This window comes from Phyllobates terribilis, unplaced genomic scaffold, assembly GCF_046119375.1.
Source record: "Phyllobates terribilis strain yellow unplaced genomic scaffold, ASM4611937v1 Scaffold_11__3_contigs__length_659146591, whole genome shotgun sequence".
NCBI classification, from domain to species: domain Eukaryota; kingdom Metazoa; phylum Chordata; class Amphibia; order Anura; family Dendrobatidae; genus Phyllobates; species Phyllobates terribilis.
Window position 1 is genome coordinate 29,860,302 of NW_027362771.1, and position 12,844 is coordinate 29,873,145.

General features: G+C 51.5%; 1 protein-coding gene across 1 annotated transcript in view; it reads right to left on the reverse strand.

Moving 5' to 3' along the window:
- Positions 1-6,474: 6,474 nt before the first annotated feature.
- LOC141167211 (ADP-ribosylation factor-like protein 3) overlaps positions 6,475-12,844 on the reverse strand; it is an 89,283-nt gene continuing 82,913 nt past the window's right edge. Inside the window, exon 5 of the mRNA XM_073654659.1 lies at positions 6,475-6,672. Coding sequence (XP_073510760.1) covers positions 6,475-6,672 — 198 coding nt within the window. The remainder of the gene's footprint in view (positions 6,673-12,844) is intronic.

The following is a 12,844-nucleotide window of genomic DNA, read 5'->3' on the forward strand; positions in this document are numbered from 1 at the left end:
CCGGCGAAGAGATTCTAGCCTACCCTGACTACAGCCAACCGTTCCTGCTGTACACTGATGCCAGCAACGAGGGATTAGGAGCTGTGTTAAGTCAGAAGCAGAATGGCTGAGAGAAGGTGATCGCCTATGCGAGCAGGAAGCTCCGCCCGACCGAGAGGAACCCAGAGAACTATAGCAGCTTCAAGTTGGAGTTCCTGGCCCTGGTCTGGGCCATCACCGAGCGGTTCAAGCACTACCTAGCCTCCTGTAAGTTCACTGCCTACACTGATAATAACCCCTTGACTCATCTGGAAACAGCCAAGTTAGGAGCCATGGAACAACGATGGATGGCTCGGCTGTCAAACTACCAGTTCACCATTAAGTACCGGGCAGGCCGCAAGAATGCCAATGCCGATGCCCTGTCCAGGATGCCTCACCAGTCGGACACTGAAGAAGTGGATGACCTGGAGGAGATTGAGCTACCTGCCTTCCACCGTAATGGAATGGTCCATGAGAAACGAGCCTCCAGGATGCCTCGCAGTAAGACGTTAAACCCTTTGCCTCACCACAGCTGGAAGGAGACCCAGGATAGCAACCCGGTTGTCAGCCGTATTAAAGAACTAATAACCCAGGAAGGTTCCTCCCTGGAAAAGGACGCGTCTCCACAAGCCAAGCAGCTGTGGAATGAGAGAAGCCAGCTGTTCATCTATAGAGAGAAGCTGTGCTGAAGGTACGTTAGCCCCAGGACTCATGAGATGGTATGGCAGATCGTAGTGCCCAGGACGGACATCCAGATGGTGTTGGAGTCCTACCACGATCAGGCAGGGCACTTTGGCTGGAAGAAGCTAGAAACCCTGCTGAAAGGTCGGTTTTATTGGGTTGGAATGCGCAGTTCCATAGAGAGATGGTGTCGGAATTGTGGACCCTGTAGCCTCAGAAGAAAAGACTACAGCAGCCAGAAGGCACCCCTGCAACCCATCAAGACAACTCGACCCTTGGAGATCGTGGCCCTGGATCATGTCAAGCTGTCACCCAGCAGGTCAGGATATTCCTATGCCCTGACAATGGTGGATCACTACTCCCGGTTCCTGGTGGTCGCCCCCGCCAAGGATCTGACGCCAGAAACTGCGGCGAAGACGTTTCAGGCGTACTTCTGCAGGCCCCATGGATACCCGGAGCAAGTGCTGACAGATCAAGGCACTGCCTTCTAAGTCTAATTGTTCAAGGAGTTTTGCCATCTGTACGGGTGTAAGAAGATCCGGACTACACCGTACCACCCCCAAACCAATGGGTTATGTGAAAAGATGAATAACATAGTCATCGACCTGTTGAAGACCTTACCGCTAGAAGAAAGAAACCAGTGGCCAGAAAAGCTACCTGACCTGGTAGATCTGTGCAACCACATACCTGTGAGTTCCACCAATTGTACTCCAGCATATCTCATGCGAGCAAGACCCGGAAGGTTGCCCATGGACCTGGAGCTTAGTGTAGTAGAACCCGAAGCAGATATGTCCACTGAAGACTGGGACACGACGCGACAGGAACAGTACAGGAGAGTACAAGCCTGTGTCGAAGACAGTCTGAATAGGGTAAGAGACAAGCAGGAAGCACAGTACAACAAGAGTGCACCAGCAGAACCCTTTACACCTGGAGAAGGTGTGCTAAAGAGAAAAAGAAGAAACCACAAACTTGATGACCAGTGGGAGAGGGAACCCTACACTGTGTTAAATTCAAGATTTGATAACAGGAAGACCTGTTTAATTACCAAGGACGGAGGAAGAACGACTGCAACGGTATCTAGAGACCATCTGAAGTTGTGTCCAGGTCTGCTAAAGGCCCAGGAAGAAGTGCCTCTCATCGTACCGGAGGAGCCTAAAGAAGCAGTAATACATACTGAATTAGGACATTTCCCGGCAGATTGGCCCCAACTAGGAGGAGCAGTGATAATACCTGTGATCCATTTCTACCAACAGCCAGAAGACCCTCCTCAGGAAGTAGAATCTGTAGGTGCCCCAGAAGAGCCTGCTCAGGAAGAATCCCCGGAAGAAGGATCCCCGGTTGGAGCAGAGCAAGAAGGCCCAGCCAATGGTACACTTGCCAGTCCCATAGAAAGGTTAAGGCAGTCTTGCAGTTCCTCCACACCTAGAACTGACAGAATGGGAGGTAGTACAAACACCAAACACCAGTACCACACGCATCCCAGTACTACGTAGGTCAACACGTAGCACGCAAGGTCAGACCCCTGTCAGGTACAGAGGAAGAGAAACTCTGATAGTATAAATAGTTGCCCCTTGGGGTATGTTACTCTTGTGTAATTTTCATGTATGTATTGACGTATTTTTGCCTTACAATGGACAATTTAGGTGACATGGACACTTTTCTTGTTGCATTTAATTACCCGTAAGGGTACAAGGACTCTGTGGCTGAGGACTGTGTGCAGCCCAAAAACTGTTTACTTGTACATATTGCACTCCTTGGAGTGCCCCTTTTAGGTAACCACTGAAGAAAAACCTGTCTGGCGTGGCAAGACTTGTGGTCCAACATCGGATCACCTACGCCCTGAAGCCACGCCCAGGGCCTACGTGGAGGGTTTAAGGTTTAAGGACAGGTCCCTCAAGCTCCCTTGTACTTTGCAGTGAAATGGATACCATGTTAGGGGACTCACTGACAATTGCTCAAAAACTAACTATTGTAAATATGTTGATTATTTATTATGTTTTTGTTACCTGTAACGTTCAAGCAAAGTGCCTCCCGTAAGGGAAGAAAAGTTGTTATCTGTTTAACCTGTTTTGACAAAAATGCTTCAGTCCAGGAGTAGTGAGTTTTACTAGGGGGGAATGTGGCGCCCTGCTGCGCATTGGTGCCACAGAACCCAGAAGGGTGCATGGATGGACTTCTCCACAAGAGGCCCTCACACATTCACACACCTCCACCCTACCACCTCAGACCAGCAGAGGGAGCCCGTTAGGGATATATATAGGGAGGGTGGAGCCAGGCAGCTCAGTGAATTCTCAGTCAGTGTTCAGAGACAGAGAGGAACACAGCTCAGAGTTGAGCAGAGAGGGTGCTGACGCTCAGAGAGCAGTGAAGAGGTAGCGAGCTCGCTGCTGTGCTTAGGCGAGCCAAGGCCTACAGCACGTGTGAAGGCCTAGTGAGGGCCTTGAGTGGGCCGAACGCGAGAGGAGAAGGAAGAAGTAGCAAGGGGGCAGAGGAGCATACCAGGCTCACCCCGATATATATATACCAGACACCGGGTCCGCGCCTACAGGGACATTTATACTCAGTAGGAACCACCGGAACCCCTGGAGGACTACAGGTCCCAGGTTCACCAAACGCTGGCTACAGTACCAGGGCTAGGAGTCACGGAGGTACTAGCGTCCAGGGAGAGTGTTCTCCAAAGAGAAGGCCCTACCACCAGGTCAGCAGGTGCAAAGAGAGACAGTAACCAAGCTAGGCCTAGCTCCAGCCAGGTCAGAAGATTAGAGAAGAAAGCAACGGATCAGGAGGCCCTATACCCGCTCACTGGGGAGAGTCCAAAAGTGCGCCCTTCACCTGGAGTACCCTGGACCGTGCCTGCAGCATCACCAGTAAAGGTACTGAAGCTTACCCCCGTGTGAGTGTCCGTCTTTCCTCCGGGACCGTCCTGCCATCTCTCCCCTGCACCACCATCCATTACACCCCACGCTACCCTTGAGCTATCTCTACCTGTGGAGAGCCGCACCAGATCCAGAGGACTGCTCCGCAGCGGCGGCACCCCTTAGCCGCATTCCACAGGTGGCGTCACGAACTGTCCAAATCACCCATATCTATCCCCCTTTTACTGACTGCCCTGGGTCACGGACCGGGCCAGCTACCGTGATATCCCCCAGCCACCAGAGGCCTGGCTGCCGAGTACCCCATGGCCCAGGGGGCGCGTCACCTCCATACACATCAGGAGGGCCTCCATACACATAAGGAGGGACTCCATACACATTAGGAAGGCCTCCATACACATCAGGAGGGCATCCATATACATTAGGAATGCCTTCATACACATCAGGAAGGCCTCCATACACATCAGGAAGGCCACCATACACATCAGGAGGGCCTCCATATACATTAGGAGGACCTCCATACACATCAGGAAGGCCTCCATACACATCAGGAGGGCCTCCATACACATCAGGATAGCCTCCATACACATCAGGAAGGCCTCCATACACATTAGGATGGCCTCCATACACATCAGTAAGGCCTCCATACACATCAGGAGGGCCTCCATACACATCAGGATGGCCTCCACACACGTTAGAGAAGCCTCCATATGTGGCACCCCAGGGGTCTGGTTTCCACAGTAATAGCAATATTACGTCTGTGAGCAGGTGGGAGGTCTCCTGGGCAGGAATCCTAAGCATGCCACACCTCCTGCCCAGTCCTGGGAGGGGAAGAACTTCCCCTACATAAACTGGGGCTGAGGCAGGGTTAGGAGAGAGGAGTTCCAGACAGAGACGGAGTCTGGTCTGGATACGCAGAAACAGGGACAGATAGACCTCAGGAGCTCTGTAGGAGCCAAGGAGAAGCGCCAGGGGCTGGAGCTGTGCAGAGCTCGCCCTGGGAGAAGGTACAAAAACCGGACACAGGAGTCCGAGGCTGTGGGGACTAAGATATACCCAGCAGCAGAATCCATCCGGCAGGGGATTCCAGGTCCTCTGGCCATAAAAGCCCGGAGGCTCAGTCACAACGAAGGGACCAGCACCGCCATCCCGGAGCGGAGGCTAACAGGAGGCCCCAGGTCACCAGCCATACGGGTGAGCACCACACGGTATACCCAGGGACGTGGGCTACTTGTAACCGCCGAAAGCAGGGTAGCCAGGAAGGGTACAGACTAACGGGAAGGCCTACAACTCCACCTGGCCAGGGGAACTCCGGCTTACTCGCAGACTAACCAGGCCCCAACTCTAGCCAATACTCCCGGGGGAATTTGCCTTGTACCATCAGTAAAGGCCCTGAACTGTACCCTCGTGTTTCCGTGCTTCCTTGTCGCACTGTTAGTGCTGGGACATCCACACCATCACTCCCAACATCATCCACATCCACTGCCCTGAGGCCATACCTCTCCCGTTGGGGGTTATATCAACATTGCTGCACACCTATACCACCGGCCTCAGCGGTCTGCCCTGCAGCGGCGGTTTCATAACCGCATTCAACGGGTGGCGTAGTCGGACACTAATACCATCATACCAATAACCGCCACTAAGTTTGACCACCCTGGGCACGGACCGGGTCACCGCCACACGAAGACTACTACCCCCATCGGATCCGGCTCCGGGTATTCCCCGCGCGCACGCGCGCCGCACTACGGCACTGGCCCAGGGGGCGCGTCACATACACATCAGGATGGCTTCCATACACATCAGGAAGGCCTCCATACACATCAGGAGGGCCTCCATACACACCAGGATGGCCTCCATACACATCAGGATAGCCTCCATACATATCAGGAAGGCCTCCATACACATCAGGAGGGCCTCCATACACATCAGAATGGTCTCCATACACATTAGGAAGGCCTCCATACACATCAGGAAGGCCTCCATACACATAAGGAGGGCCTCCATACACATAAGGAAGGCCTCCATACACATCAGGATGGCCTCCATACACATCAGGAGGGCCTCCATACACATTAGGATGGCCTCCATACACATTCGGAAGGCCTCCATACACATCAGGGGGCCTCCATACACATCAGGGGGCCTCCATACACATCAGGGGGCCTCCATACACATTAGGAGGGCCTCCATACACATCAGGAAGGCCACACCATACACATCAGGAAGGCCCCCATACACATCAGGAGGGCCTCCATACACATCAGGAGGGCCTCCATACACATAAGGAGGGCCTCCATACACATCAGGAAGGCCTCCATACACATCAGGAGGACCTCCATACACATAAGGAGGGCCTCCATACACATCAGGAAGGCCTCCATACACATCAGGATGGCCTCCATACACATCAGGAGGGCCTCCATACACATTAGGATGGCCTCCATACACATTAGGAAGGCCTCCATACACATCAGGGGGCCTCCATACACATCAGGGGGCCTCCATACACATTAGGAGGGCCTCCATACACATCAGGAAGGCCTCCATACACATCAGGAGGGAATCCATACACATCAGGAAGGCCTCCATACACATCAGGAGGGCCTCCATACACATCAGGATGGCCTCCATACACATTAGAGAAGCCTCCATACACATCAGAATGGCCTCCATACACATTGCAAAGGCTTCCATACACATTAGAAAGGCCTCCATACACATTAGAATAAACTTGTCTGACTCCACCGATCCTAGATTTGCAACACATTTTATGTATATGGAGGGCATCACAATCTGATCAAAGATATATGGGTGCCTTGATCATGCTCATTGTAGGGATTCCCTGAAAACAGAGTTGCCCTGCTAAATACACACCAGCCACAGTTTGCTGCAGTTTCTGGTATTAACGCTTTACCTGGATGCCTTCTCCTGAGAGCGCAGAACAGGCTTGGATCTGCCATGTACGGTCCCGGTAGGTGTGCAGGTTCAGTCCAGCAGCAATGTCTGAAGCAGTAGCAGCAGTAAGTAAGTCTTGTTTGTTCGCAAACACCAGAAGTGGGACACCAAGTAGACTGTCCTCCTCTACCAGTTCTGCCAGCTCCTAAAGATGACAACGGGTCATGATTAGTGTTGAGCATTCCGATACTGAAATATCGGGTATCGGCCGATATTCGCGGTATCGGAATTCCGATACTTAATTCCGATACTATTGCAATATCGTATACCGGAATCGGAAGTTCCCATAATGCAATGAGACATTTTCATTTTATTCAGCCAATGAGGATCCTAAGAAGTGTGGGCACATCCTGTTAGGCATGTAGGCATCTTAACTAATGGCATGGCTGTGATTGGCTGCTGAAATGATGTCATGATGCACTATAAAAGCCACCGCCGCCATTTTGAGCTCACTCTGCTGTGAATTCAGTTAGGGATAGGACGCTGTTGTTCTGAGGGACAGTTTTAGCTACCTATTTGCTCTATACTGCTTTACCCAAGCTACTTTCTAAATCACTGTGCCTTGCAGTGCTAGTGCACAGTTCCCTGTGCTGTTCACCGCTATCTGCAAGGTCTGTGTGTGTGAGTGCAGCTCACCCTGTAGTGTGTGCTTCAGCCAAGTCTGGTTGTAGTGCACTCAGTGTGTGTCACTGCCTCATACATTGTCCTTTTTTGCCAATTCATAATTTTTCCTGATATCTCCTATTAGTGTGGTGGTTCCATCTGTATTCAGCTAAATTGGTTCCAAACACACTATATAGGAGTAGATAGAGAAATTTTTTTCCGTCTTGCAGCACTAGTGCACAGTGCTCTGCATCTGTACTGTTCACCGCTGTCTGCAAGGTCTGGTGTGTGAGTGCAGCTCACCCTGTAGTGTGTGCTTCAACCCCGTCTGGTTGTAGTGCACTCAGTGTGTGTCACTGCCTCATACATTGTCCTTTATTGCCAATTCATAATTTTTCCTGATATCTCCTATTAGTGTGGTGGTTCCATCTGTATTCAGCTAAATTGGTTCCAAACACACTATATAGGAGTAGATAGAGAATTTTTTTCCGTCTTGCAGCACTAGTGCACAGTGCTCTGCATCTGTACTGTTCACCGCTGTCTGCAAGGTCTGGTGTGTGAGTGCAGCTCACCCTGTAGTGTGTGCTTCAACCCCGTCTGGTTGTAGTGCACTCAGTGTGTGTCACTGCCTCATACATTGTCCTTTATTGCCAATTCATAATTTTTCCTGATATCTCCTATTAGTGTGGTGGTTCCATCCATATTCAGCTAAATTGATTCCAAACACACTATATAGGAGTAGATAGAGGAGCCTTTCTGCAGCATTGGGCCCTGCAGCCCCAGCCAGATTAGTATTAGCCTATTTTTTGCAGCCTCATCTATTGCATTGTAGGTTACCTTCCTACATTGTAATAGCTACAAAAAGTTTGTGATACTATCGTTATTACATCTTTAGGCACATCCAGTGTCTTTTTGTGACAAAAAAAACCTAAATAAAGTTCACCAAACACTCCACTTTACAGTTGTGTAGGCCACATTAGCTCATATTAAAGTCTAGTCCACACTTTATAAAATTAGTGTTTCTTATACCTGTTAGCAGCTGTTCAGGAATAAGCACACTAAGCCCTTAGTACTTTTCTGCCTATCTTTATCAGTCTACCAAGATGAAGAAGGCAGGGAGTAAGGCATGTGGTCGTGGTCGTGGGCGTGGGCGTGGAGTTTCTGCAGGGAGAGGACGTGAGGATTCTGTGCCTGCAGGGAGAGGACGTGGGGATTCTGTGCCTGCTGCGGGCACCAGTGACTCAGCATCCCCCAGTTTTACCAGGGAACAGTCCTTTATGCGCAGCTTTGTAGGAGCTAGCCGTACCCCACTGCTGCGCGAGGACCAAATTGAAGTTTCTGCAGGGAGAGGACGTGAGGATTCTGTGCCTGCAGGGAGAGGACGTGGGGATTCTGTGCCTGCTGCGGGCACCAGTGACTCAGCATCCCCCAGTTTTACCAGGGAACAGTCCTTTATGCGCAGCTTTGTAGGAGCTAGCCGTACCCCACTGCTGCGCGAGGACCAAATTGAAGCCGTTGTCGGATGGATGGCAGCTAACGCATCGACTTCAATTAGTTCCAGATCCTCTCAGGTCCTGAGCACTGAAGAGCACCCATCTGTCTCTTCACCACCTGCCAAATTGCCCAGGCAGTCAGAGAGCCCTGGACAGGAGCCATCTCTACTTCTGTTCTCTGAATCTCTTGGCTTGGAAAGAGGGGGCCAGCCAAGCAGAATTCGAGAATTTGAAGAAGAGGTAGTATGCAGTGATGCGCAACCGTTTTGTCTCTCTGAATCTGAAGAGGCGGGTGGGCCAGTGCCTATGGTCAGCAGCACACCTCAGTACGCATCTGATGATGAGACTCAGGTGCCACTTTCTGGTGCGTACTGTGCTGTCGAGACTACCCAGGAGAAGCAGTTGTTTGAAGAGGGTGGTGTAGATGATGAGGTCCTTGACCCATCATGGCGTGAGGGACAGGAAGGTGGTGGGAGCAGCTCTGAGGAAGAGATTCCCCGAACGGCCCAAAAAGGAGGGAGAGGGAGGGGGCAGACTTGGTTGCCTGTAGCCTCCACTTCGGCACCCATTAGGAGCATGGCTCTTCCAAAATCCAAAGCGGGCGCTCCCAAGACTTGCAGTGCCTGGTCCTTTTTTGACACAGTTGCAGATGACATTTGCTTTGTCAAATGCAAGCTGTGTAATCAGAAGGTGAAAAGAGGGAAAAGTGTCAGCAACCTCAATACCACAAATATGTGGAAACATGTGCGGACCAAGCACGTGGTGGAGTTACACAAACACACTGAAGACCTAGGCCAACCTACAGCGCCACCTACCACCTCTTCAGCTCGTGTTGTAGCCTCTTCCTCCAGCTCACACACAGCTGGTTCGGCTTCCTCACAGGATCGCCATGGAAGAATCTCTGGCACTGTTGTACAGAGACACAGTGTAATTCCACCCACAGCACCACTTTCCCAGTCATCCTCACACTCCCAGGCCAGTCTACAGCCATCGTTAGCACAGGCATGGGAGAAAAGGCGCCCATACTCGGCAAACCACCCCCGAGCACAGGCTCTGAATGCTGGCATTGCTAAACTACTGGCCCTTGAAATGCTATCATTCAGGCTGGTGGAGACTGACACATTCCGTAACTTTATGGCATTGGCAGTCCCACAATACAACGTGCCCAGCCGCTTTTATTTCAGCAGGCAAGCCGTCCCTGCCCTGCAACATCATGTGGAGGGAAAAATTAAACATGCGCTACAAAACGCCGTCAGTAGCAAGGTCCACCTGACCACTGATGCGTGGACCAGTAAGCATGGACAGGGACGATACCTTTCCCTCACTGCCCATTGGGTAAATGTTGTGGAGCCGGGTACAGATCTTGAGAGTGGCGCTGTACGTGTTCTGCCAACTCCAAGGATTGCAGGAATCCAGTCTGTACACATTGACTCCTCCTCATACTCCAGTTCCTCTGAATCAGCGCTGCAGGAGCCGTCACGGTCTACCTCCACATCGACCCGTGAACGGTTACCTGTTATGATGACCGATATGAGCACAGCCGTGGCCAAACGTCAACAGGCCGTATTAAAATTAATTTCTTTGGGGAATCGAAGCCACACAGCGCAGGAGCTCTGGAATGCCATCAAGCAGCAGAGTGACGTGTGGTTTGTGCCAGCGAATCTCCAGCCAGGCATGGTAGTGTGTGACAATGGCCGAAATCTGGTGGCAGCTCTGGGCCTAGGCAACCTCACTCACATCCCATGTCTGGCACATGTGCTCAACTTGGTCGTGCAGAGTTTTTTGAGGGACTATCCGGATCTTGATGCACTGCTTCACAAGGTCCGCATAGAGTGCGCTCACTTGCGGCGTTCCAGCAATGCAAGATCACGCATTGCAGCTCTGCAGCGCCGATTATGTCTTCCGGAACATCGCATCATATGTGACCTACCCACCAGGTGGAATTCAACGTTACATATGTTGGAGAGGTTGTGTGAGCAGCAGGCAGCAGTAATGGAGTACCAGCTGCAGCAGGCGCAAACAAGTCGCAGTGCGCGCCGTTCACACTTCACCACCACTGAGTGGGCCTCTATGAAGGACATTTGCCACGTTTTGCGTGCCTTCGATTATTCCACGCGGATGGCGAGTGCAGATGATGCACTAGTCAGCATGACTATCCCCCTTATCTGCCTGCTTGAAAAAACACTGCAAGCACTAAGGGACGAGGTTTTGGAAGAGGTGGAGGATGAGGAGTCACAAATGCCATCTGCTTCTCTACAGTCTGCGCAACGTGGTTCCTCACAAAGGCCTAGGCAGGGGACACTTTGTGAGGAGGATGAGGAGGAGTCAATGGATGAGGAAGACATCTGTCCAGAGGAGGGAGGTACACAATGCTCTAGTAGTCAGTATCTAGAGCGAGGGTGGGGTGATGCAGAGCAGGCAGAGATCACGCCTCAAGCAGGGGACAGCGTTTCTTGGCCAGTTGGCAGTCTGCAGCACATGGTTGATTTCATGCTGCAGTGCCTCAGAAACGACCGCCGCATCGCCCACATTCTCAACACGGCTGATTATTGGGTGTCCACCCTCCTAGATCCTCGCTACCGGGACAACTTACAAAGCCTCATAACACCATTGAACCGGGAGCGTAAAATGCGGGAGTACCAAGACGCACTGGTGCATTCCATCATGTTCTCCATTCCAACCGAGAGCAGTGCTGCTAGTGCTTTACAAAGCAGCTCAGTGCGTCGAGGCAGTGGAGGAAGCTCTGCACAAAGAGGGAGCAGAAGCAGCGCCTCAGCACAAGGCAAGACCAGTATGGCCGAAATGTGGCAAAGTTTTGTGTCCCCGCCGCCACAAATGTCTACACCATCACAGACAGCTCCAGTCAGCAGGAGGCAACGTTTCCGTCAGATGGTGACAGACTACATGTCTTGCCCTCTTAGTGTACTCCCAGACGGCTCTTCTCCCTTCAAGTTTTGGGTCTGTAAGCTGGATACATGGCCAGAGCTTAGTCAGTATGCACTGGAGGTGCTAGCTTGCCCTGCTGCTAGTGTATTATCGGAACGCGTCTTTAGTGCCGCAGGTGGTGTACTAACAGACCGTCGCATGCGACTATCCTCCGATAACGTTGACCGGCTTACTTTTCTCAAAATGAACAAGGCCTGGATCTCTCATGAATTTGCCAGTCCTCTTCCAGAATAAATAATTGGTTGGCAACAGTATCCAGGTCTCCTGTTCTGTTCATGTTTCTACCACCTGAACTGTAATCCCTGAGCTCCAACACCGCCAGTTGGCGCTCGGAAGTGCTGTCTGCACAGTCAACACTTGCTACCATGTTATTGGGGTTCAGTAACGTCAGCTGTTCCCCTGCTGTGCGGACGGCAATTTCTCCTGCTCTGTCCACATTCTCACTACTACAGATTTTAAAGTTGCTCCAATTACACCTCTGGCTCCTCTGTTTTCATTCTTATCCCTGGGCTCCAGCACCGCCAGTTGGCGCTCGGAAGTGCCGTCTGCACAGTCAACACTTGCTGCGGTGTTATTGGGGTTCGGTAACGTCAGCTGTTCCCCTGCTGTGTTCACGGCAATTTCTCCTGCTCTGTCCATATTCACTGTGCTACTTATTTAAAACTTGCTCCAATTACACCTCTGGCTCCTCCGTTTTTAGTATTTACCCTGGGCTCCAACACCGCCAGTTGGCGCTCGGAAGTGCTGTCTGCACAGTCAACACTTGCTGCCGTGTTATTGGGGTTCAGTAACGTCAGCTGTTCTCCTGCTGTGCGGACGGCAATTTCTCCTGCTTTGTCCACATCCACTGTACTACACATTTTAAAGTTGCTCGAATTACACCTCTGGCTCCTCTGTTTTCATTCTTATCCCTGGGCTCCAGCACCGCCAGTTGGCGCTCGGAAGTGCCGTCTGCACAGTCAACACTTGCTGCCGTGTTATTGGGGTTCAGTAACGTCAGCTGTTCTCCTGCTGTGCGGACGGCAATTTCTCCTGCTTTGTCCACATCCACTGTACTACACATTTTAAAGTTGCTCGAATTACACCTCTGGCTCCTCTGTTTTCATTCTTATCCCTGGGCTCCAGCACCGCCAGTTGGCGCTCGGAAGTGCCGTCTGCACAGTCAACACTTGCTACCATGTTATTGGGGTTCAGTAACGTCAGCTGTTCCCCTGCTGTGTTCACGGCAATTTCTCCTGCTCTGTCCATATTCACTGTGCTACTTATTTAAAACTT